Source organism: Pagrus pagrus (assembly GCF_965226575.1).
Source record: "Pagrus pagrus genome assembly, chromosome: 8".
NCBI lineage: Eukaryota > Metazoa > Chordata > Actinopteri > Spariformes > Sparidae > Pagrus > Pagrus pagrus.
This window is the reverse complement of record NC_140192.1, coordinates 33,141,477-33,167,968: the sequence shown is the minus strand read 5'-3', so window position 1 is coordinate 33,167,968 and position 26,492 is coordinate 33,141,477. Positions and strand designations below refer to the sequence as shown.

The following is a 26,492-nucleotide window of genomic DNA, read 5'->3' as shown; positions in this document are numbered from 1 at the left end:
CACTGTAACATCTCTTCATACTCCTGTTTGGCTCACAGCTTATATTCTATTTTTAATCCTTCATTCTCACCCAACTATTAGGAAGCTTCATTGTCTTCAGACGAGACTTCAAATGAATTCAAGCCACCAATTCAGTTTGGCCTTAGCTTTTCAACAAACCCTAAATTATTTCACAGTTTTTAGATATTCTGGACATTATTCAAAGTTTTCAACACCGGCAATCCACATTTGGTGTCAGCTCTTCAAAAACCTTAAAATATTCAACATATTTCATATATTCTGGACATTATTCAAAGTTTTCAACGCCAGCAATCCGCATTTGGCGTCAGCTTCTCATCAGGGAGCATTCACAACCGCAAGTTCTTCAGGACTTGCCTTCTCTAGTTCCTTTTCCTATTGTACCCTGCTAAGGAGCACATTCATGCACATAAAGCAAACCAACTTGATATGAAAGAAGGACACATGCATACATGAAATGTTTCCATCAAAGACACATATTACATGAATAACAGTGGTTTGATCCATGTTGCTATCAGCATCAAGTTACACTCACCTGTCAGAGAGAGACTCTGCAGAAATAGTGGAAACATCAGGGCGTGGTTCTGCTGTGAACTGACGCTTCAAGGCTGGAAGTTGATGCGTCCCTCTCATAACTATAGGACACAGAAATAGGCAACATCAGCACATTTCTAAAACGTCTAGTTCAAAGGCTATAAGAATGAACGTCACATGAGTACCATCTTACAACAGCGGCTCACAAATACAATGCAAACCACAATCACAGATGTATGTAATCTTCCTATGACCTCTGAACAGTGGACTTGGCCTTTCACATGTGTTGCACACAAGAACTAGTCTGCCCCTCACATACAGCTCGTCGTGCTAATGTCCAAACAGCCCAGAGTAGCAGTGTATGTGTGAACACTGCTGTATGGATCAGATCCACAATATATGTAAACGTTGGTCTGCGTCTAAACGGTGACGTCACATGTAAATATGTTTCATACGGCAGCAGTCTGTTATTTTAGCTAGCTAGCTAGCTAACGTCAGCTACAACCGGCTAACATTAGCTAGCTAGCTAACGTTAGCCGTTAACCGTCTAACTTCTTAGACTTCTTTTCTTGATAGCCTTCTTGAGTTCAGTCTTTCTTTGCTGTCTCTGTTCAGCAGTGTAAGCTGCTGTAGGTACCGCTGGTGATGAGAAGTGTGGCTGTAGTTTCTCTGCCAGTCTCGTCGTAAACAGTCCGCCATAGCTCCAGTGTAGAAAGCCGGTCACGCGCAATGACTGATGCGCAGACTCAGCAGAGGGTGGGGCGGGTGGTCAGGTAAGGGCACATTGATTGATAGGTCGTGCGTCCATACAACATCCTCGGGCCGTTAACAAGGATTGGGAGACGTTTTTACAGCCCTGGAGCTGCCAGAGATAATGGACTTATTTTGGTTTTTTTTCAAATGATTTAATAGTTTGATTGCTGTCAGGATGTTAAGAAATGTTATACAAATATGATAAATCATGCTTTTGTACCGAATTGCAGACCCAAGCTTTAACAGCCTTCTCATATTATTACAAGAGTTCCTGCCAACAACAAATCCTGACTGATCGACATTAATAATGTTAGGAAGTACCTTCTCAAGGCACCGTGCTAATATTTTAGAAAGTATTTTAAAATCGACATTTAACAGGCTTATGGGACGATACGAAGAGCGTTCATCAGCTGGTTTCCCCTTTTTAAGTATGAGACTGATATTAGCTTCAGTGAGGGACTTAGGTAAAGATCCTCTAACAAATGAGTCATTTAGCATCTCCAGAAAAGGGTCAATAAGTTCTGACATAAATTCTTTATAGAATTCGCAGCTAAGGCCGTCAGGGCCTGGGGCTTTTCCTGACTGTAGGGTATGCAGTGCCTCCAAAGCCTCCTGTTTCATAATTGGTTTGTTTAATTCTTGTCTTTGTTCATCTGTTAGTTTAGGTACAGTGAGTTTAGACATGAATTTATCAATCAAATCCTGTACTCCTGCGGGCTCCTCACTAATGTAGAGTTTACTATAAAAATCACTAAACACCTTATTAATATTATTTGTATCAAATTTACTAGAGCCATTTGTGTCTTTAATAGATGAAATTGTCTGAGAGTCACTCTTCCTGTTTACTAATCTTGCAAGGTATTTATTTGGTTTATTGCCACACTGGTATAGCCTGTGTTTAACGAACCTAATACTTTGCTCGGCTCTATGGGTAAGCAGAGAATTTAGAGATGCTTTTGTGGCCAGCATAGCCTTCATATTAGCCTCAGATGGATATTTGGCATACATCTTTTCAAGGTTGGATAGTTCACCCTCTAGTTTAGTTTGGGCTTCCAGAGATTTACGTTTTTTACTTTTTGAATAGGAGATAATCAGGCCCCTGGCATACACTTTACAGGTTTCCCACAACACTGAGGAGGAGACATCTGGTGTTCTATTTATGGAGTAAAAGATTTTAAATTCTGACTTAAAGTATGAGATAAATTTGGGGTCGCTGAGTAGATGTGGGTTGAACCTCCAGGAATTAGTAAAACCTTGTTTTTCATTAAACATCAATTGTAAAAATACTGGACTGTGATCAGAAACAGAAATAACTCCTATGTCACAAGACACCACAGATGATAGCATCAGCTTAGGAACAAAAAAGTAATCTATCCTGGAGCTAGTTCTGTGAGCGCTGGAAAAGAAAGTAAACTCTTTTAAATCAGGATGAACAGTTCTCCAGATGTCAATAAATCCAAACTCATCACATATATCTGCTAATGCTCTAGCTCTTTTTGAAGGGACCCCAGTTTCTGCCGGCAGTCTATCAAAAAGTGGGTTCAGGTGACAATTAAAATCACCACCTACTACAGAACATTCAATCTTGTGTATCTTGACGAAATACAGTCCAATTAACACAAGACTTTAACTTATTGTGTTCCATGGCCCACTGACGGTTTGTGCAAAATTTGGTGCAAATCGGCCAATAGATGGCGCTTTTATTGCTAAATGACGAAACAACAGCTTGACTGTCTTCACTTTTGACTCCTCAACGGAAGTTGTTGCCTGAGCAAGCCCCGACAGCAGCATGTAGCGACAGCAGCACGCTGCGACAGCAGCATGCCCCGACGCGCGTGGACTGCGAGGGCCCGTTCATCGCTGCTTGCAGCTTTAATTTTTTTTTACTTTGATTTTCAGTGTCATTTCAGTCCTCAATGGGTTGATGATTGTGGTTTCCACAGACCGTTTGGTTTGTACTCAACAAATTATACAATGTTCATCAGTAAAGAATTTCAACTTGATTTTCAGTGTCATTTCAGTCCTCAATGGGTTGATGATTGTGGTTTCCACAGACCGTTTGGTTTGTACTCAACAAATTATACAATGTTCATCAGTAAAGAATTTCAACTTGAATAATTCGTTCATCATCATCATGAAATGTTCCCATAATTGTTTTGAGCAGTATAGTTTTACCTTGCTTTTTAGGCTAAAATTCCGTTTACTTGAGTAAAAGATATGAATTACTACTTTTCACACTACTGGTCTGAAGATATAGCTATTTCCTAACACGTTGTTTGATTTAAACGTGTTCAATTTAGTTCGTCAAATAGGTTTTAATTTGAAAAGAAGTAACCGGAAGTGTCGTTTATCCTACTTACTCGCTAGAAACCACGTGACCATTGGGAATGTAAAGATGGTTGCCATTGTAACCAAATCAAATCTGGATCGATTGAGAAGTTTCTGTTTTTTATATCCAATGTTTTGTTATAAAAGCATCCGTGAATTAATATGTTTGTTTGTTATTGTTTGTGTTTTGATGAGCCAGTCGTTGGCAGACGACCAGGACTTTATTGAGGATTTTTTGAAGCGAGAATATTCACTGGCGAAGCCATACCGGGGTAAGTGAAGTTTACTTTCATTTGGGGGTTACGTTACCTAAGAAGTGTATCTGAACCAACATTAGCAATTCCTCCCACCGTAAATGTGCATTTCGCTCAATTTAGCCCAATTCTTGGATAGCTAATGCCGTATTAGCCGCTGAGTATAATAATAAGTCAGTTGAACTCTGTACCCCCTCAGGCACTTGTAGCTAATGTCACAACATGGGAAATGATAGCTACTGTTCGCTCACAACCATTAGCTAACCTAGTTAGTTGGTAACGTTAATGGGGATTGAACCTAGTTTACAACAAAACTTTAACCCGCTAAGTCATGCTAACTGTCTCTTAGCGAGGACAAACTTAGCTTCGACAGCTTTTGTGGGCAGCATAATATAAATATAAAAACTAGCGTTACATTAAAAGTCTCGTTTATGCCGCTTTGTACCGCTGTTAAACCGGTCAGTATTAATAAGCTTATACAGTATTCCATCACAAAGTTGTAAGGGACAAGTAAACACACACATTAAGATGTTGTTTCTGTGGCGGAATTTACCATAATAACCTCATGTTTAAACAGGTCTGCAGTTGGAGTTTAGTTGATGTGTATTCGGCTCGGAGCTTACATTTTTTTGAGGGCATGTTGCCCAAAAAGCAGTCTAATCTGCCACCATCGATAGAGAGAATGTAGTTGGATGAAGTTACTGTGTATTTTGTCGTGAATACCGTAATTAACAGGTATATTAATGTTTTGCAGGATTGGGTTTTTCTAGTTCTTCACAGTGGGATCTGATGGGCACTGCCATGGTTACACCTGACCATGTGAGGCTGACCCCAGACCTACAGAGCAGACAGGGAGCGGTGTGGAGTCGAATTGTAAGTCAACTGCAACAAACTGCACCTAACCTCTCTCATCTTGCCTCATTCTCACAGTTACTCTGAAATTGTCAGAATAGTACACATTAAGCAGCATTTTATGAATATTATAAAAACCCTTATATGTTTACTGAATAATTCAGTATGTTTCAAAAGGGGATAGTATGTTACTCAATTCTGCTGTCAATGCATACTACACAGTGCATAGAACAAGAATAACCCGCTTGTCTTCATTTCTGTTGCTTTATAGCCGTTGTACTTGCGGGATTGGGAGCTCAAGGTGCACGTTAAAATCCACGGCCAGGGAAAAAAGAATTTTAATGGCGATGGACTGGCTATCTGGTTAACCAAAGATCGCATGCAGAATGGTAGGTTCAGACTAGACCACTGTAGAGGTGGCACTTCTTGCAGAGGAACTAGATGCTGCAAATTGATGAATGTAATGTGAAAAAATAGATAGGACCCCATCACTCCAGGACCCTGTTAACAAAGTCTAGCATTAAGAATTGGCTTCTTTGTCAGCTTACCAGCATGACTTGGGAGACCATTCTATCTTCTATTTCTGCACATATTAAACACACAAAGATACAATGTGTGAATAGAACATTTTTCAGCCCCAACTCCAACTATCTTCAAACTGTATGGTCCTCCTGTAATTTAAGTCTAGCCCAGAGAGTCATGTTGCATTTCAAAAGTGTATATCATGAGTCTATCACTTTTTTTTCTTTGAAGTTATATCTCTGTTTTTTGTCTGAATCCCATTCTTTCTGACAGGGCATAATCACTGCTTTTCAGATAAAAGACTCTCCCCTACCAAAATTTTATTGTATGATTTGAATGCCATTTTTTTCTGCTTGTTAATTTCATTTAATACCCATATGAACATGGACACAACAAAACTAGCAAGTTTTTGTTGTCTTCAGATGAGCACAATGGTGTCATGTTAAAGGGGATTATCTCTTTATTAGTCTACCTTTTGTATAGCAACAGATTTTATGTAGTAGTAAGCTACAGTACATGTATCCCACATTGAGGCAGATGCCATTACCTTTTCTTATGGGAAAGTAGAGTTGAATTGAAGATGAGAGAGATACTTAAGTAGCTTGAAGGTGTGTGTGTGTGTGTGTGTCTGTGTGTCTGTGTGTCTGTGTGTGTGCGTGCACGTGCGCATGTGTGTGTTTGGGGGAAAAAGCTAATTTGCGGGTCAGTGGCAAGATTAGTGTTAGGATTAGAGATGTAGTGGTTATGATATCCCTGAATCAACATATGAATCAACATATAATATAATATAATCAACATATAATTAAATTACAGCTAAATAACTGCAAGCATATACTGCTAAAATTAAGTATGATATTAAGATGGCCTGTGTTGAAGGTTGCATGTTTTTCCCAATTATGGACAGCATTTCCATAAAACTATAAGTGCAACAAATAGCTCAAACATCATGTGCTGTTTGTTGTGAGATTGTGTTGTTGTGAGAAAATGCCCTGATGTACTTCGATCTTTGTTCACAGGTCCTGTATTTGGAAATATGAACCACTTCATTGGACTTGGAATATTTGTGGACACATACCCCAATGCAGACAAAAGCCATGATGTGAGTGACGGTTTAATGAAGGCTACATAGGTATTTCATATGTGATAACTGTGATAAAAAAGATTTAATGTTAAAGCCTGCACGCCTGTTATTTTAGGTATTAAATTGATCTCAAAAGTGTGTCATATTTCTCTTTCTGCAACCGTGTTAATGTGCAGAGGACACAACCTGGAACTCAGGTAGATTCAGACACAACTTTTGTGCCATGAGCATAGAATGTTCATCCATTATCTTCACCAGTTCGCCATCTCCTGTTATCTAATCACATCCATCGGACTGCGCCATGCGGCCTGGTCTCAGGCAGTGTCAATACATTAGCGTCATGGTGTAGCAGATGAAAGTGTCTTTGTTGTAGCCCAAGTGTTTTGTGTTAAACTCACCCATCTTCCTCACAGAGGGGTTTCCCGTACGTATCAGTGATGCTTGGGAATGGGACTCTGTCATACGACCACGATCGGGATGGACGGCCCACTGAGCTTGGAGGATGCACGGCTATGGCACGCAACACAATCTACGACACGTTTCTCCTTGTCAGATACTCCAACAAGAGACTCACGGTATGAAACCTTCCAATTATGGTGAGATTGATACAGTATATGTACATGTTGTCATTTGTCTTTAAAGGTCTAGAATGAAGCTGATTCCCATTGACCGCTGTGAAATAATACCAAAGAAAAAAGTTTATAAAGAAAAAGTCCTGCATTAGTTTATCCTTCATCAGTGACTTATACTGACCACCCCTTCACCCTCCAGCTCAAGGTGGATGTAGACGGTAAGCAGGAATGGAAGGACTGTGCTGACATCACAGGACTGCATCTACCAACAGGCTACTTCTTAGGTGCCTCCTCTGCCACTGGAGACCTGTCAGGTATGATATCTCAAGAATTAGGGATGTCCCGATCAGGTTTTTTTTACCCCGATTCCGATCCGAGTCATTTAATATTTAGTATCTGCCGATACCAAGTCCCGATCCGATACTTAGTCCTAACTAATATTTTCCTAGATAATACAGCTGCATTAAGAAAAAATCACCTGCATCCAAGCTGTTCTTAATAGTTTTTTTTATTTTGTTGAAACAAAGTAAATACCTTCATATGGCTCTTTCTTATTCTTCATATCCTATTGCAACATTGGTTTTCATTTGTTTTTTGTTGTTTGGCCATGACGCTGACTCGAGGATATTTCTCTTTCCTTTTGAAAGTATGCGCAAGTGTTTGTTGCTTCGGTGCCTTTGCCTGTTTTGCTTGAGTGAACTCATGTTTTTGTTTATGTGCCGTATCAAATTTGTAGTATTAAATGCAGCTCTTTTGTTACCAGCTCGCGAAACGGTCGTATTGCAGTTGTTACATGTCGCCGTTGGACTGCTTTTGCTTTTGCTTTCTAATTTGAAATATTTCCACACTCTAGACATTTTATCCACAGGTTCTCCAGACTAACGTTACGTGCGCGTCTGCATTCTGCCATAAATTGCGCTCCGTTGACGACAGCTGACATAAAAATAATCGGGCTTGGGTCCGCGTTCAAAATAGCCGATCCCGATCAGTGAAAAAATGCCCATATCGGCCCCGATCCCTATCAAGAATCATCTGCAAGCTGCTTGAACACTGGGAACATCTGTTTAATTAAATTAAGTGGAATTAAATTTTACATGTATCTTCAGAGAAATCAGGTGACAAGCACTGCAACCAAAGCAATTCCAGTAAGTTGACAGACAAGATGCTAAGTTAGCTTCTCTCCCAAACACTACAGATGCTAAAATGACAGAAGAAATGGACACAAGGGGGGTTTGTTTGAATTCTTTCTTCAAGAGTTTATTACTGACTTGTGAATGATGCTCTAGATAACCACGACATCATCTCGATGAAGCTGTATCAGCTGACGGTAGAGAGGACTACTGAGGAGGAGGATGAGGAGGAGGTCACCATCCCAATGGTTGATGACATGGAACAGTTCCAAGGTAGTCATCAGTTGTTGTTTTTTTTCCCAGCCTTATAACTGTTTCAATTAAGTACAAGGTACTCTAAAAATTAAATGAATAGTCCAAATGAAAGTGGCAAAGTTCAATGAGTCAATCTAAAAACAACACTGGATTTCTCATAGTGCAACGTGTTAGCATTTGTTCCTTGGCTTCCAATACTTTGGAAATGGAAATTGCAAATTTAGACTAATTACGTAATTAAAACTACTAATTTTGCTCAGTTACAAATTTGGCTTTGTGGAAGTACAAATAATGATATGATATGATATTGTCTGTATGAGGTCACTATAATCATAGATTTGTAAGTATGGAGCCCAATCAGAGGAAAGGAATAAGCCTAGCCTTTAATGCTAGACTTGAGCATTTACTCAGTATCAAATATAGATTGCCTTGATGACATCAACAGATTTTTTCTCAAAATTGACTTAGACTTTCTGACATTATACAGCTGCTTTCAGGTTAAGTTGCACTGTAAGTAGTACTCCAATCATGAATACACAGAATTTTGTGTTTCAAATTGTGAAAATGGAATGCTCCATTAAATTTGAATTTATAACAATTTTAGATCAGGCTGGACACAGGTACTTTGAAGATTGGCAGTTCGTGTTTGCAAATGATTCTCTCCTCTTCTCCTCTTTTGCTTTGCAGTGGAAGTCCAGGAGGAAGGGATGAGTGGGGTCCAGTTCTTCTTCACCGTCCTCTTCTCCATTCTGGGCCTGGGTGTGCTGGCAGTGGTAGGACTGATGATTTATGCGCGCTGGAAGGAAAACAGACGCAAGCGTTTCTATTGATCAGAGAACAAATAAAGACTGCCATAGCTTTTCTGTACCATACAGTCAAATCAACTCCATGAACGACCTCATGGGCCTGAAGCTCAGAGCCAAGAAACATAACAGCTAAGATGGAACAGGTGAGGAGATATTGAACAAGTGAGCCAGCTTTTCTTTTTTTTTCTTTTTTTCCTTTTTGTGTTGTGGAAGATGGATGAGATAAAACTGCCTTGGTAGTTGTTGTTTTTTTTTTGTTAAAATCATCTCATTTCAACCTAAAACATAGCACAGTAGGTCTGCAACTTCTGCACTGATCAAGAAACTGATGATTTTACATATGATTGCCCATATGATGCAAAGACGAACAAAAGCTTCAGAATCAATCATGCTGTGTGTAGTTTACTTACATCCTGTTATGACACTGTAGTACTAAGGTTTATTGTATAGTTTAACACGTACCACTTATTGCTGCCAACGTGCGGTATTAATCTGACTGTAGCTGCTGTGAAGACCAATCAACCTGTGGATCATTGTAGACTTCTTGCTGCACAAGTCCAATTGTATTGAGCTCCCATGAATTTGTGAGCACCTTATAAGCACTTAAGTAATACACTTGCATCAGCTTAAGTTGATTTTTCTACTAGTTGTTTGTAAATGTATGATTGATGCAACATTATGCTGTAAGATGTACATTAAAGGAAAGATTTTGAGTTAGCAGTGCTGTTTGAAGTGCCTAGCTAGGACCAATAAAGACAAACTCTTACTGTATGTTCCAGTCTTTTTTGCAGCTCCCCTATTATTTTTTTTCTATGAAACATCATAGGTTATTTGGCTTAATTTACTTTCTCAATTTAATAACAGTTCTCAGTTAAGTGGATGTCAAAGTTTGTCTAAGTCTGTCACTGTTGTGCACCAAATACAATGTTTAGCACCAGGTTTCATATTAACAAGGTCTAACATTTTCTGTGGCACTGAATTTCATCACATTTCTGTACATAGAAGCATTTGATTTTTCATCATCTTTTTGATTTGTGATTGTGTTGTTTTCCACCTTGCTCTAGCATGCACTGTGAATTGAATAGCCATATGCATATGAATTTAAATGTGAGTTTGAGTAAATTGAAGAGTGTTTCAATATGAATGCTTTTTAGTTGTTTAACCTGGAATATAACTGCTGCCATCATGCAAGCTCTTGCCTTATACCCATTGGGTGCAGTTGTGTCTCGTTCTGGCTCTGTTGCAGTTGTCGGAGACGATTCACTGTCTTTGTAGCCTGTGTGCCAAATGTCCATCAAACTGGTTCAGACAGGTGGAGCTATAGAGGAACTGTAGAGAGATGATCTGACCGAGTCATGAGGGGATTCGGGCCAGGATGGTCAAGGTTACAGTGGGTTTTGTTGTTTTTTTTTTGCTTGTTTTTGTTAAGGGGGTGTGAAGAAGCCAAAACAGGGTGTTACGTTTCTCTATAATGGTTGTAGATATCAAATTAGAGCCCGACCGATATATCGGCTGGCCGATATTAGGCATTTTCCAAACTATCGGTATCGGCATTTATAATGGCCGATAAATGAATATTTAAAAAATAAAATAAAAACGGATGAAACACCCTTCAACCATGTTAGTGTTGTGGTTGCATAGTTTGTCCACCAGAGGACACTCTACAACGTCCCTGTTGGCACCACTCCTGTTTAGAACGCCACAAACCCGACAACCAGCTGATCCAGCCAGAGTCGGGCAGAGTGAACCAGTTATCCACGACTGAGATCAACGTTGAAGTGTGTTCATTGTAAGTTGGCAATTGTCACGAGAAATAAATTGCTTGATTAACAATTAAAAGAACCACCCCCTCAGTTCTCTTAACTATGACAAAATTTGTGACTACCATATCCAGTTTTGCTGCTGTTACGTGTAAGCCGAGAGTGAAACTGACTTAGCTAGTAATTTTGATGTTACTCTGTTCTGTTGTGACAATAAAACAAACAAGTTTATTTTTAAACTGCATTATCATATTATTTCAGTGAGGACTCATAAATAACTACAAATAACTACTGTTACGGAAATCTGTTTATGTTTCTGTTACGTGTTTCTGGATTTATCTTATATATATATATATATATATTTATATATATATATTTATATATATTTATATATATATATATATTTATATATATATATATATATATATATTTATATATATATATATATATATATTTATATATATACATATATATATATATATATATTTATATATATATATATATATATATATATATATATCGGCCGATATATCGGAATATCGGATTTTTAAATCACCAAATATTTGTATCGGTATCGGCCTTAAAAATCCTTTATCGGTCGGGCTCTATATCAAATCAAATCAAATCAAATTTTATTTGTATAGCCCAAATTCACAAATCACAGTTTGCCTCAGAGGGCTTTACAATCTGTACAGAGACGACACCCTCTGTCCTTCGACCCTCGATTCGAGTGAGGAAAATCTTGCCCCAAAAAAAAGCCCTTTTAACAGGGAAAAAAAATGCGGAAGAAACCTCAGGGAGAGCCACAGAGGAGGGATCCCTCTCCCAGGACGGACAGACGTGCAATAGATGTCGCATGTACAGAGCAGATCAACGAGATCACAATGTATTCAATTATAATGGATGGTTGACAGGAGTGAAAGTACATAAAGATGTATTACAGCAATAATAATGAAATGCACATGGAAATGTGATTACTAGTGATAACAGTAGTAGTGATTAATGGTAAGGATGGTATGTAGTAATGCATTACAATAATAGTAGTGGAACGTATGTAACAGAGATGTGACTAATATTAGCGACAGTAGTGGTGGGTGTCAGGCAGGGTCATGGCAGTAGGCGCATCCACGATCAGGCAGGGCCATAGCAGTAGGCGCATCCACGATCAGGCAGGGCCACAGCAGTAGGCGCATCCATGATCAGGCAGGGCCGTAGCAGTGGGCGCATCCACGATCAGGCAGGGCCGTAGCAGTGGGCGCATCCATGATCGGGCAGGGCAGTAGCAGTGGGCGCATCCACGATCCACGACCCGGGCGCGGCCAGGATCCATGGGAGCCTGTAGGACTAGAAAGCACAAGGACTCCGGGGAAGAAGTAAGTCAGTGACATGCAGAGATGGGGCATGTATACAGGCATAATGTATACAGATGGAGAGGAGAGGAGAGGGGAGGAGAGAGAAGCTCAGTGTGTCGTTGTCCCCCGGACTAGGCCTATAGCAGCATAACTAAGAGCTGGTCAGCCCTAACTATAAGCTCTATCGAAGAGGAAGGTCTTAAGTCTACTCTTAAAGGTAGAGAGGGTGTCCGCCTCCCGGACCAAAACAGGAAGATGGTTCCACAGAAGAGGAGCTTGATAGCTGAAGGCTCTGGCTCCCATTCTGCTTTTGGAGACTTTAGGAACTACAAGTAATCCTGCGTTCTGGGAGCGTAATGCTCTAGTTGGGTGATAGGGTAGTATGAGCTCCTGGAGATATGATGGTGCCTGACCATTAACAGCTTTGTAAGTGAAGAGAAGGATTTTAAACTCTATTCTTGATTTTACAGGGAGCCAGTGCAGAGAGGCCAATACAGGAGTAATATGATCTCTTTTCTTAGTTCCTGTCAGTACACGTGCTGCAGCATTCTGGACCAGCTGGAGACTCTTTAGAGACTTGTTAGGGCAGCCTGATAATAGAGAATTACAATAGTCCAGCCTGGAAGTAACAAATGCATGGACTAGCTTTTCTGCGTCTTTTTGAGACAGGATGGGCCTGATTTTTGCAATGTTACGTAGATGAAAAAATGCAGACCTTGAAATTTGTTTTATGTGGGAGTTGAAGGACATATCTTGATCAAAGATAACTCCCAGATTCCTGACGGTGGTGCTGGAGGCCAAGTTAATGCCATCCAAACTCGCTATATCATTAGATAATGCATCTCTAAGGTGTTTAGGACCAAGTACTATAACTTCAGTTTTATCTGAGTTTAACAGCAGAAAATTGCAGGTCATCTAGGTCTTAATGTCCTTGAGACATGCATGGAGTTTAGTAAGCTGATTAGTTTCATCTGGCTTTATTGATAGGTATAACTGTGTATCATCTGCATAACAATGAAAGTTTATGAAGTGTTTCCGAATTATATTTCCTAGAGGGAGCATATATAAGGTGAATAGTATGGGTCCAAGCACGGAGCCTTGAGGAACACCATGACTAACCTTGGTATACAGGGATGACTCATCATTAACATGTACAAACTGAAATCGATCCGATAAGTAGGACCTAAACCAGTTTAATGCGGGTCCTTTAATGCCAATCAAGTGTTCCAGTCTCTGTAGTAGAATGTGATGATCAGTGGTATCAAATGCAGCACTAAGATCTAGTAAGACCAGGACAGAGACAAGTCCTTTGTCAGAAGCGATTAGGAGGTCATTTGTAACTTTCACCAGTGCCGTCTCTGTGCTATGATGTGCTCTAAAACCTGATTAAAAATCCTCATATAAACTATTTTTATGAAGAAAGTCACATAGCTGGTTGGCGACTGCTTTCTCAAGGATCTTGGAGAGGAAAGGGAGGTTGGATATAGGTCTATAGTTGGCTAAAGCTTCTGGATCAAGATTAGGCTTTTTAAGGAGCGGTCTAATTACAGCTAGTTTAAAGGATTGTGGTACGTATCCTGTTAATAGAGACAGGTTGATCATTTCTAGTAGAGATGTGCTAATTAAAGGTAGAGTTTCTTTCAGCGACCTAGTTGGGCTGGGGTCTAGGAGACAAGTTGTTGGTCTAGATGAAGAAACCATCGAAGTTAGTTGGTGGAGGTCGATGGGAGAGAAGCAGTCTAAATATAAGTCAGAATTTACAACTGTTTCTGAGGTTCCTGTGTTTAAAGATACAATAGTGCCAGTTGAGGGCAAGCGATGATGGATTTTGTCTCTAATAGTTAAAATTTTATCATTAAAGAAGCTCATGAAGTCATTACTACTGAGCGTTGTAGGAATACATGGTTCAGTAGAGCTGTGACTTTCTGTCAGCCTGGCTACAGTGCTGAAAAGAAACCTGGTGTTGTTTTTGTTTTCCTCTATTAATGACGAGTAATAGCTTGCTCTGGCATTGCGGAGGGCCTTCCTATATATTTTAAGGCTATCTTTCCAGGCTAAGCGGGATTCTTCCAAGTTGGTGGAACGCCATTTCCTTTCAAATTTCCGTGATGTTTGCTTCAATTTGCGGGTATCCGAGTTATACCAGGGTGCTAACCTCCTGTGTTTTATAGGTTTCCTTTTCAGGGGGGCAATAGAGTCCAGTGTTGTTCGCAATGAGCCTGCAGTGCTATCAACAAGATGATCGATTTGTGAGGAACTGAGGTTAGCGGAGGAGTCCTCTATTATATATTGAAATAGATGCATTTCATCTGGAATTTTTTCTTTATGTACACACATTAAAACGTTTTTCTGTAGCGAGCGAGGAAATGCTACAGTTTCCCTGGTTTTCCTTTTGCTACAACTCTGATTCCATATAAAGTAGGGGTGCAACGGATCAAAAAACTCATGGTTCGGATTGTTTCTCGGATCAGAGTCACGGATCGGATCATTTTTTGGATCAGCAAAAAAAAAAAAGACAAGACAAATAAACATAACTTTGTCTTTTGTTTATTATGTAATTCTCTCTCCTCTCCTCCTGTCTCTGTCCCTTCAACCTCTTCATCTCTCTCTCCTGTCTCATCCTCTGTTGAATTTTTAAAATGAAAAGTCTAAGTATACTACTGAGTCATGATAACTATAATTTGACCTAATATTTTAATGCCATGTTTAGTCACATTATTACTTATCCATCCAAACATCCAAATAATATTATTGATGGATAATTCATACTGTGACTGAACATGGCCTTAAAATATTCTGATTCATTGCATGTCCTTTCATTTTTCAGCCTAGGCTACATTTACAGTAGGTTACAGTTTAGCATCTCTATTGGCTATCTGTTGCATCTGTAGGCTCGTTCACTATTTTTCTCATTCTCTTAGCTTATTACAATTCTCACCTTTCCTCCTCTTTGCCTGATCATCCTCTGCCTTTCTTGCTGCAACAAATGATAACTTGGATTGATGCAGCCTCTTACCACCACGCCGCATCTTTGCTCCGATTCATTTAATTGCCGTTCTAAAAATAGACCTGCAGTCACGTCGCGACCGTGTTTACTTTCAGTTTTAATGAAACGAAACTTAAGGAAAAAAGTATCGAGGACATGACCTCGGTGTCCTCAATGGTGGCTACGGCCCTGACCTCTTTCCTTCAACATTATATTTGACAGGGAAGCCAAAATGCTCCCATACAGGGTATTTAAATGACGCGGGGCGTTCAAGCTCCTCCGTTCCTCCGCTCGCCATGACCACGCTGCACTTAACAAGTGTGTGGATTGAACATGCGCACAACTTTTTTTTTTTTCATAAATCAATCCGCGGATCACGTGTGTGCCGAACCGAAGATCAATGATGATCTGTTGCACCACTAATATAAAGTTGGGATGCTGTGTAAAACATTAATAAAACAGGTAGTGGCGTAAATTTGCTAATCCTTCCATTAAAAACAGTACAAATATATGTAATGTTTTACCTCATCAATGTCATACATTTTTGTAAATATGCGATTTTGCTGTCTGCGAAAACGTCCTTTTTTCTAGCCTCTGGACAGCATGCAACATGGCCAATGCTCGCTGTCACGCAAGAACAATTACAACTTGCCCTATCAAAAGTTATTCCTGAAGACCTCTCTCTATTTACTGTTTACTTCCACATCCACGTGTGGCGTAGCCACATAGCCTACACCGCACCATTGTCTGAAGAAATTATACTTTACGTAGCCTAGTTCATTCACTCACAACAGTTTATGGAAACTATGGAAAATTTGCATCTTGTCTTAACTTTTGCGAACTTTCAAAAGTTTGCTTAAAATTTGCTTTACAGGAGACCATTTAGTTGGTAGAGCAGGCGTCCCATGTACAGAGGCTTTGTCCTCGCTGCAGCTGCCCCGGTCTCAAGTCCTGGCCTGGGGCTCCTTGCTGCTTGTCACTCCCCCTCTCTCTAATCCTGTTTGCTGTCTATCTTGAGCTGTGTCTATCAATAAAGCCATATAAAGGCCAAAAAAGAAAATTCGCTTTACATTTTATGGAAACATGGCTACTGATTGTCGGCATCCATGGATGTGTTTTTAAACTGATGTACAAAGCCAAACTGAGTGAATAGACATGACACATTACGTTACAATCCACTGAGTCATAGACATAGTCTGATCGGCAGCTTATGTGATTGGCCACCGCAACGTGAAATTGGCTGGGTTACTCCAAAAGCTGAGTTCAACTTTTTCGCCCGCAGCCGGCTGTATTTTTTAGCAGAACCCCCTGCGGCCCGCACCACTGCAGCCAAAATAGACTACTGACATTAAAATTAATGGGAAAACCTGCATTTTCATTGCACCGCTGAATGAAAAATAAAGCATTGTGAAATTAAAGGGTATCTCCACAAATTGTACACATTAAAGTGTGTTTACAGGTCCTTCGGAGTATTACTGCATATGTGGAAAAAGTAGTATAACGCTCCAGGGAAAGCAGTATGTCATTTGATTTTTGCTTCCACTGATGTCACTCACAGGCTTAGTTGCATTGTGGGGAATGTAGATGTAATACTCCCTAACACCTCTAAACACACTTTAATGTATAAAATTGACCCTTTAAGGGTACTCAGATTTAGGACTGTGTTCTTTAACAATGTGAGACAAATGATAGATAGTTTATATTACCCACAATGCAACTTGACCACCAACAGCTCAGTCAGAGATTTGGGTGGGTTATGCTGGTAGGGGTTAAAGTAATCCTGAGCCTCTAGCCTCAAGCAGATGTGAATAGTGGGCTGGACCATGGTCTGGTAAGCTTATTTTGAAACTTTCAAACCCTAACTGCAGTCAGATAAATTATTGGGCTTCCTTTTGGAAACGCAGAGGACTTGATACAGCGTCTTTCACATTGTTCAAGTTGCATTTGTACTTCCCACCTGGAAACAGACTTTAATATGTTGACTTGGTGGAGTTCCCATTTAACCTAAAGCTGCACTGTTGTAGAATGACCTGTAAATCCAATTTGGTTAATTTGTGCACTTGTATATCACATGTATATATTCTGTGTTGAGTGATGCAAAATTCACCTGAAGGCACAAGTGAGATCACAGGTTTGACACTAAAAGTTACATCTGCATGTGTAGCAGTGTGTTTTCTATCTACGGATCGCTCATCTATTATGGTTCGTATTTTCTGAACAAAGCTCATTCACATACTAGGGAGAAAAATCGAAGAGGCCAAAAGTGCACAGATCCATTTGATGACAAATTACTGTCAAGTTTGATCTGTGTTTTTGTCTGTGAAGAGGCATTAGGAGTACAAAATAAATCTACGGTATATATGGGTGTGAACAACACAACCAAGAGGTTAAAACAGTGCACCAGCACTCAATTCATGAATTAAATAATTACCTAATGTTCACATTCAATGTTTGGTGATGACGAAATACTTGTAGGAAGAGTTAACGTTTGGGGAGATTCTTTTTAGTTATGTATTATTGTATATTTCATTTTGGTTCTCATAGCTGTTTGAAACCCATATCTATCATATATCAGTAGTAGAATTTAAAACCACTCTATGGTCATGCTTAGAGTTATAACTGTACAAAGACTGCTTCTTGGAGTTATGTAGACAGTATTCCAATCTTGTTGTTTCTCTTTTCTAATTGTCTATCTAGGTGCATTGTTTCTTTTTCCTGTATGTCAAGATGTTTGTTGTAATCATTATCTTCATCATGGGTCATCATTGGGGCAAACATCCCTGTAGTTACTTATTTAATTACAAGGTGATGCCAGTTCAGTGAAGAGCATTCTATATGTTACGTTATGTCATGCTTCCTGTTTTTCAGTAAAAGTTTCTATGGTGATTTTTGTTATGTGGTGATGTATTTTTTTTGCATCTGTCAATGAGAGGTTTAGATGGAAGAAAAGATTGTCAGTTGCCCTGCGAAGCATTCAAACACAGTACCCTTTGCACACCTTAATATGAGATAAATTTAGCTCAGAATAGATTAAATATTTTTCAGCCCTGCCAAGTATTTGAGTTGGAAATGTCATCAAGTAGTCAGGATAATGCAAGTCAGTGAAGGACAGCTGCTCTGACAACAGTTTTAGATCAATTTCAAATCAAACAAGAAGTGAGACAAACTTATGTCATATCATCAATACACAGACCAGGGCCTTTGTTATTTATTTTATGTGTACATCAGTAAATACAGCATTATCCAGTGAATTAATGGATTTGTCTTATCACCAGTCCTGAAAGAGATGCAAATTCATCTTAGCTAAGTATTTTAACTTTGTTAATCTATATTTTTTTGTTACTGTCGGCAAATCCCCTGAACAACATTCTGTCCCACACATAAATGCTCATGATCATCACTGTTAAGAGTGTTTTAATAAGCCTTTATATGTTTTTTCTTATATCCAATCTTAAATTGTTGTCACATACAATGAAAATATTAGATGGCAACCTCCCTGTAAAATAAAATGTCCATCTTTATTGTGTCCCAGCATGCCAGCAGCATTTAGTACTTGGAGATTTTAATAAAGGTCCAAAGGTGGAGCCTGTCTATTTGTGGCGTCCCATCCTGCTCGCAATATTGTCATTGGTTTCAGCTGCATCCTTCAGTGCCTGCATCACCAGAGCGTTCCTCTTCCTCGTCTCGTCCATTCTCACTGGATTTGATTCAGGCAGATTCTGATGGGCAGATGCATTCAATAAATTACTACAATAAACCATAAAAAGCAAATGCAATTTTTTTTATATATTAAATACAAGGGTTTGACAACGAGCATATAACTTAAATCAATAGTTCGACTTTTTTCATTTCAGTGGTAAAAACAGCCTTTCTGCCTTCACACATAGCTAACATATATATATATATATATATATATATATATATATATATATATATATATATATATATATATATATATATATATATATATATATATACACATTGAACAAAAATATCAACGTAACTTTTGTTTTTGCTCCCATTTTTCACGAGCTGAACTCAAAGATCTAAAACATTTTCTATATACACAAAAGACCATTTCCCACAAACATTGTTCACAAATCTGTCCAAATCTGTGTTAGTGAGCACTTCTCTTTTGCCGAGATAATCCATCCCACCTCACAGGTGTGGCATATCAAGATGCTGATTAGACAGCATGAATATTGCACAGGTGTGCCTTAGGCTGGCCACAATAAAAGGCCACTCTAAAATGTTCAGTTTTATCACACAGCACCATGCCACAGATGTCGCAAGTTTTGAGGGAGCGTGCAATTGGCATGCTGACTGCAGGAATATTCATGCTGTCTAATCAGCATCTTGATATGTGGCATATCAAGATGCTGATTAGACAGCTGTGAGGTGGGATGGATTATCTTGGCAAAAGAGAAGTGCTCACTAACACAGATTTAGACAGATTTGTGAACAATATTGGTGGGAAATGGTCTTTTGTGTATATAGAAAATGTTTTAAATCTTTGAGTTCAGCTCATGAAAAATGGGAGCAAAAACAAAAGTTACGTTGATATTTTTGTTCAGTGTGTATGTGTATATATTATATATGACAATATTTTTTTCTATCCTGGTATCCACATACTCCATGTGATAGATTTCCATTGAACGAGCCTGTAAAAGGTCAGCATAATCTTGGTCAAACTTGGTAAAAGCTCAATGTAAGACGCAGAACCTAGTTCTGACCTTTGTGAGCTTGTACTGTATTTAAAGATTCAAAGTGGATATATTGGTTGAACTTTGACCCCCAAGGTGTGCTGACCTTTTTAAGTGCAGCCTGCCACTGCATAGGCTGCTGTTGTACTGCAACTGAAGAGAGATGATTGTATGTTTCTTGATTATTTTGAAAACTAATAAGCCTTCAGATGCAGCTCCCAGGTTTAAGGTAACAACGTTCACATTGTCAGTTCATCAGGTAAATCAAATCAATTTCATTTATATAGCCCAAAATCACAATCACATTGCCTCAATGGGCTTTACAATCTGTACAGTGAATGAGATCCTCTGTCCTTAGACCCTCGATTTGAGTGAGGAAAAACTTGCCATATTGAAAAAAAAACAACCTTTTAACAGGGGTTCTAAACCAATCAGCAGGTCACTCCACAGATTTGATTTAGTTTTGGCAAGTCTGTTAGGTCATCTACTTTGTTTTCCAACAACTGTTTACAGACAGATCATTTCACTTTTAATTCACCGTATCACAATCATCAAATGGATCATCATTTTACTTAATTAAAACAGCTTGGAAAATTCCAGAAATGTGTGTAATGGCTTTAATTCGTCGTTTTCCTGGCAATGTATTTTTAAGCCCTCAAACGTTTAAAAAGCAAATGTGTGGACTTCAACAAGTCTGGTTTGTACTTGGCAGCAATTTCCAAATACCTGATTATGGTAACGAACGCATCTGTATAATCAACAGTACATGTGTAGAAAACCCATGGGACCAACTGACGAAACATCTCCAGACATAAGACAGGAGGTTAAAGCTTGGTGGAGTAGTTCCTGTCAGCTAACCTGGTTCAAGCCTTTAATTCAAACAAAAGTAACACAAACCTGACTCCGTTAGACCCACAGCAGGCTGTACAGCACTCGCTAAGTTACTAGCTCGTTGTATAGTTTTGTTAAGCACTTAGTTTGTCGGTACACTGAATTATACCGTTGAGCTGAATGAATCACCTTGACTAGCTCTCTCCGTCTCTCCTCTCCGGGAGATATCAAAGCCCACATCCCATAGCCGAGCCCCAACATAGCGATCAAGGCAGAGGAGCTCAGGAGGGTCCGCAGGCTCATCCTTCAGAGGGTGAGGGCCACACAGTCTGATTTACGCCGATAAACTCACATTCAGGGCCCAGTCTGCTTTGGTACCTCTTTGGTAACGTAAGACGCAGCAGTGTACGCTGGGATACTTTGTCTTCTTCTTTGGTTTACCCACAGACCACCCTCTTCTTTGTGGCTATTGGCGGTTTGGAAACCAATGTTAAATATCTGTACCGCCACCTGCTGTGTCGGAGTGTGTAGAGTCATGGTAATAAAGCTGAGTGATGTGGATTTAAGTCGTTCATTGTTCACAACATATGTTCTTCTACGCACGGAATTCTTTATTAGTGTGAATGCTGACACAGCATTCACACTATTGTTCTTCTGGAATTTATTATTCTTCTTGGTTCTGCTACTGCTCCAGCATATGTGCAGCTACAGAAACTGTTTGGCTGTCAAACTGTTCAGCTTTTTAAGCTCTTTCAACCTTGTGCTTTTCAGCTTTTCAACCTTTTCAGCTTTTTCAAGTATTCAGCTTCATGTTCAGCTATAGAAACCGTTCAACTATCGAAATCTTCAGCTTTTTAAGCTCTTTCAACCTATTACTTTTCAGCCTTTCTGCCTTTTCAGCTTTTGAAAAAATCTGCTTTTTCTGCAAATTCTTGACCATTCATTCTCATAGTTTTATGCAGTTTTTTATGCATTAGGCAAGTGTTTTCCAGCACATTCAGCAGATTTCCGAAATCACTTCAGCCGTCAGCATTCACACTGTATTTTCGCAGGAAATACAAATTATTTTTTTCTAGTTATTCCTGCTTCCGTACGTTTTTCAGCACGCTTCTCCTCCTACAAATTTTGAACTACAGAAACCATTCAACTATCAGAATGTGCAGCTCGTTAAGGACATTACTGCTTGTATTTTTCTTATTTCTATCTTTTATACTTTTTGAAATATTCAGCTTTTTCTGCAAATTTTTTCCCATTCATCCTTATGGGGATTTTTTCAAATTTCATTCTGCTACTACTTCAGCATACGTTCAGCTATAGAAACCACTCAACTATCGAAATGTTCAGTTTTTTAAGCTCTTTCAGCTTTTTAGCTTTTCAGCTTTTTCAAAAAAAAATTTAATATGGAAACAAATGGGAAAATCTTCAAATCCTCCTCCAAACTCATGGACTTTCAACCTCTTCTGCTCCCTCATACTTTGAGCTAGAGACACCATTCCAACTTTAAAATAGTCACAAGACCTTTAACTATTGAACTTATATTTCAAAATTTTAAAATCTTTTACGGTTTTGAAATTATGACAGTTTTAGTTTCAAGAATTTTTAGCTCCTCTTCTGGGTTTATAATGGGTGTGTATTGCGTGAGCTAGAGTGGGTGACATCATCGCTAGAGTGGCTGACATCATCGCTAGAGTGGAGAGCAGCTGCAAAAAGTTTAGAAAAAACTCTCTTCAGCTTGATTTGAGTCCCACATCTTTTACTTCACATAGACAATATATACATAGAAATGTAGGAAATCTTGTTGGCTTTCAGATGATCATCTTATTTCAGATATAGGACTTAAACTTTTGGCTGTAGAAGCCCTAGAGTGACAAGAACTCCAGCAACTCCCCCATAAGCCGCAGTGTTAACTTTGAGCCTAAATCTCTGGAGTGGAGCAGACGGTACCGGTTTTGTCTCTCGCTGTTGTGCCCTCATTTTTCACTCTACAGAAATAAAAAATACATCACAGGGTTCAGCAATGTCTCCTGTTACTCACTGTATACATATTTTGGCCATAACCATTACACTTTTTTCTAAACCTGCAGGTGTTTGGGAGGTGTTTTCCCATTCATTCTTATGGGGACATTTTCACCTTTGGTTCTGCTACTGCTCCAGCATCTGTGCAGCTACAGAAACTGTTTGGCTGTCAAACTGTTCAGCTTTTCAACCTCTTTTAGCCTATTACTGTCAGCTTTTCAACCTTTACAGCTTTTTCAAATATTCAGCTTTCTGCCTTTTCAGCTTTTTCAAGTATTCAGCTTGATGTTCAGCTAGAGAAACCGTTCAGTTATCAAAATGTTCAGCTTTTTAAGCTCTTTCAGTTTATTACTTTTCAGCTGTTCTCCCTTTTCAGCTTTTTCAAATAGTCAGCTTGATGTTCAGCTAGAGAAACTGTTCAACTATCAAAATGTTCAGCTTTTTAAGCTCTTTCAACCTATTACTTTTCACTTTATTACTTTACTTTCTGCCTTTTCAGCTTTTGAAAAAATAAGCTTTTTCTGCAAATTCTTGACCATTCATTCTCATAGTTTTATGCATTTTTTATGCATTACCAGCACATTCAGCAGATTTCCAAAATTACTTCATTCACACTGTATTTTCGCAGGAAATACAATTTTTCTAGTTTTTATTGGTTGTGAATGTTGAGTCAGCATTCACAACATATGTTCATACATTCTTCCGGGTCAGAAAGTTTGGCCCTTAACTCCTTCAACATTTTTCAACGTATTCACTCCATTCAAACACCAAATGTTTATCTCAATTGGGAATCGACCGCATCTATTTTTCTCATTCATATCATTCATAATTTCCGAGATATTCAACGTTTTTTGGCCATTTTTTCCCATTCAAGCAGATAACAGAATGTTCAAAAAATCCTACATTTCACACTTTTTCAAGCATTTTCAAAACTCATCTAATCATTCACACTTCCAGATAGAAACTCCATTCGAACTCTGAAATATTCCACTATTTGTCTACATTCAAGCTTGTATTTTATCTTTCTCACAGCATTCATACTTTTTGCACAGTCGCAGTTCAAACATTGGTAACTTTTCAGCCACGTTCAGATTTTTGCATTGGTGTGTATGGGATGGATCACACTTTTTCCAGCATTTTCAAACCTCATCTAATCATTCACACTTCCAGATAGAAACTCCATTCGAACTCTGAAATATTCCATTATTTGTCTACATTCAAGCCTGTATTCATCTTTCTCACAGCATTCATACTTTTTGCACAGTCGCAGTTCAAACATTGGTAACTTTTCAGCCAGTTTCAGATTTTTGCATTGGTGTGTATGCGGTGTGTAATATATGAAGTGGATGAAGCCATGTTTTGTCAGTCTACCGCTGTCTTTATTCTGTGGTCTCAACACCAGCACAGTTAACAACACAATAAAGCTACAGTGCCACCTATGGACCAAACTGAGTATTACACTTCTGGTACTCCAATACACTACATCTCCCTTTTTCAAGATTGTTTTTTTTTCTCAGTTTCTATGCAGAATATTGGCATAACAGTTATGAAAAACAGGTGATATATTGTCTTCAACCACGTTTAACAAAAGCACTGTAACAAACATACTATAGTCCTGATTAGACTTAATTAACCAACCAAAATGCCATCTGATATTACTGATCCGATTCATTAATAAGTCTGCACATTTACATACACATCAGAAAAGCAATTGACTTAACTGAACTATATGAATTTCAGTACAAAACATATCTGTACCTTAATGTCATGACTGAAATGTAAAAGATTACACTCGGTACACAACAGCTCAATGTGTAACACTAACACTAACCACTGTGTGTATTTTTTTTTTCTTTTTTCTTTTTTCACAATTCTTTAATCAAACCTTGAACTAAACCCATAACAGTCCTTAAGTCAGCCTGTTCTGGTTAGACCAGATAACGCTGCGGCACTCTTACAGGCCTTCCACAGCGTGTTGTTGTCACAGGGCTGTTTGTACATACAGTATTGTCAGTCACCACTTTTGGACTCGGTGGTACAGTGGAACAGTCTGGAGTAGGACCCGGTGGATCAACACTTGGCAAAGTGTCTTGTTCCACATGACATGGGTACTCTGATGGAGTGTCAACAGTCCCTGGAAAAGAAGTCTCTTTAGTTTTGAGCAGGTATCCGCGATTCCTCCTGTACACTTGTCCACTTGGAGTTTTAACTATGTAGGATCTCGGCAGGTTGTGTTTCTTTATCACAGTGGCTGGTTCCCACTTGCTGCCTTGTCTGATCCTCACATTTTCACCATCTCGGAGATCAGACAGTGTCCTGGCTCCTTGGTCAAAGTATTGTTTCTGTCTCTGCTGTCTATTCACAAGGTCGCTCCTGGCATTTTTGTAGAGAGCCGGCTGCATCAATGTCTTTGTCACTGGTAACTTTGATTTGAGCCTTCTCCCCATGAGCATTTGAGCAGGTGAGAGACCAACCCCGCTCAGTGGTGTATTCCGGTATTCCAGCAGGGCGAAGTATGGGTCACCAGCGCTGTCATGTGCTTTTCTCAGCAGGTTCTTGACCGTTTGGACAGCCCTCTCAACTTGCCCATTTGACTGCGGGAAAGTCGGACTGGAGGTGGTGTGTTTGAAACCCCACTCAGCGCTGAAGTCCACCATCTCCTGGCTCACCAGCTGTCTGCCATTGTCTGAGAATAACTCATCCGGCACACCATGCCTCGCAAATATAGACTTGAGTCCGATGATGATATGTTTGCTTGAGGTTCCATTCAGCTTGACAAGCTCTGGAAACTTTGAAAAACAATCCACACACAGTAAATACTCTGCATCATTGAAGTGAAACAAATCCACACCTATCTTTGACCATGCTCTCTCAGGTACTGGATGTGACATAAGTGGCTCTTTGGAATTATTGTTCTTGTGTGTGTTACATACAGCACAATGAGCCACAACTTCCTCTATCTGTTTAGCCATGCCCGGCCAGTACAGTACATCACAGGCTCTCTCCTTACACTTTACTATACCCATGTGTGACTCGTGGATTTTTCTGATCATTTCACTTCTCAGTGTGTGTGGTACTACCAACCTTGAATTCTTGAATATGAGTCCATCCACATAAGCCAGTTCTTCTCTAAATGTCCAGTACTGTTTGATTTTGTCTGGAAGTTGACTCTGTTTTTCAGGCCAACCTTTCTGAACTGCATTTGCGACCAGTCCCAACTCAGCATCTTCTGCCGTTGCTTTTCTAAACTCCTGCAATTTTTCCTGTGTTACTGGGAGTTGGTGGTTGACAAAGTTGACTTCCAGTTCTTCATCAAGGAGATTCTCATTGTGTTCTTTCAGAAACACTCTGCTTAGAGCATCAGCGATATGCATCTCCTTGCCTGGTTTGTATTTGACCTCAAGACTGTACTTTTGTAGCCTCATGAGCATTCTTTGCAGTCTGGCTGGGGCGCTGAGGAGTGATTTTTTGAATATCACTTCCAGTGGCTTATGATCACTTTCTACATGGACATGTCGTCCATATAGATATTGATGGAACTTCTCGCAGCCAAACACTATTGCAAGCAATTCTTTCTCGATTTGGGCATAACGTTTTTGACAGTCAGTTAATGCCCTGGAGCCATATGCTACTGGCTGTCCTTCTTGAAGCAACACCGCTCCTAGGCCCTCAGAGCTTGCATCAACAGATAATGTAACTGGCTTGACGACATCGTAGTACTTGAGTACTGGTGCTTGGC

At 39.4% G+C, this 26,492-nt stretch overlaps 2 protein-coding genes across 2 annotated transcripts; one reads left to right on the top strand and one right to left on the bottom strand.

The window, feature by feature from the left end:
- The first annotated feature begins 3,683 nt into the window (after positions 1 to 3,683).
- On the top strand, positions 3,684 to 9,876 carry LOC311260711 (VIP36-like protein). The gene is made up of 8 exons (XM_084358875.1): positions 3,684 to 3,905; positions 4,642 to 4,760; positions 5,011 to 5,128; positions 6,278 to 6,360; positions 6,756 to 6,917; positions 7,114 to 7,228; positions 8,201 to 8,317; positions 8,987 to 9,876. Exons 1-8 carry the CDS (start codon positions 3,701 to 3,703, stop codon positions 9,127 to 9,129), a joined length of 1,062 nt encoding a protein of 353 aa, XP_084215001.1. The 5' UTR covers positions 3,684 to 3,700; the 3' UTR covers positions 9,130 to 9,876.
- Positions 9,877 to 18,378: 8,502 nt separating this feature from the next.
- uqcc3 (ubiquinol-cytochrome c reductase complex assembly factor 3) lies at positions 18,379 to 21,259 on the bottom strand. Its single transcript, XM_084358967.1, has 2 exons — positions 20,927 to 21,259; positions 18,379 to 18,922 (listed from the first exon to the last, which is right to left on the bottom strand). The coding sequence occupies exons 1-2, from the start codon at positions 21,038 to 21,040 to the stop codon at positions 18,794 to 18,796; spliced, it is 243 nt and encodes an 80-aa protein (XP_084215093.1). The 5' UTR covers positions 21,041 to 21,259; the 3' UTR covers positions 18,379 to 18,793.
- Between the last annotated feature and the right edge of the window lie 5,233 nt (positions 21,260 to 26,492).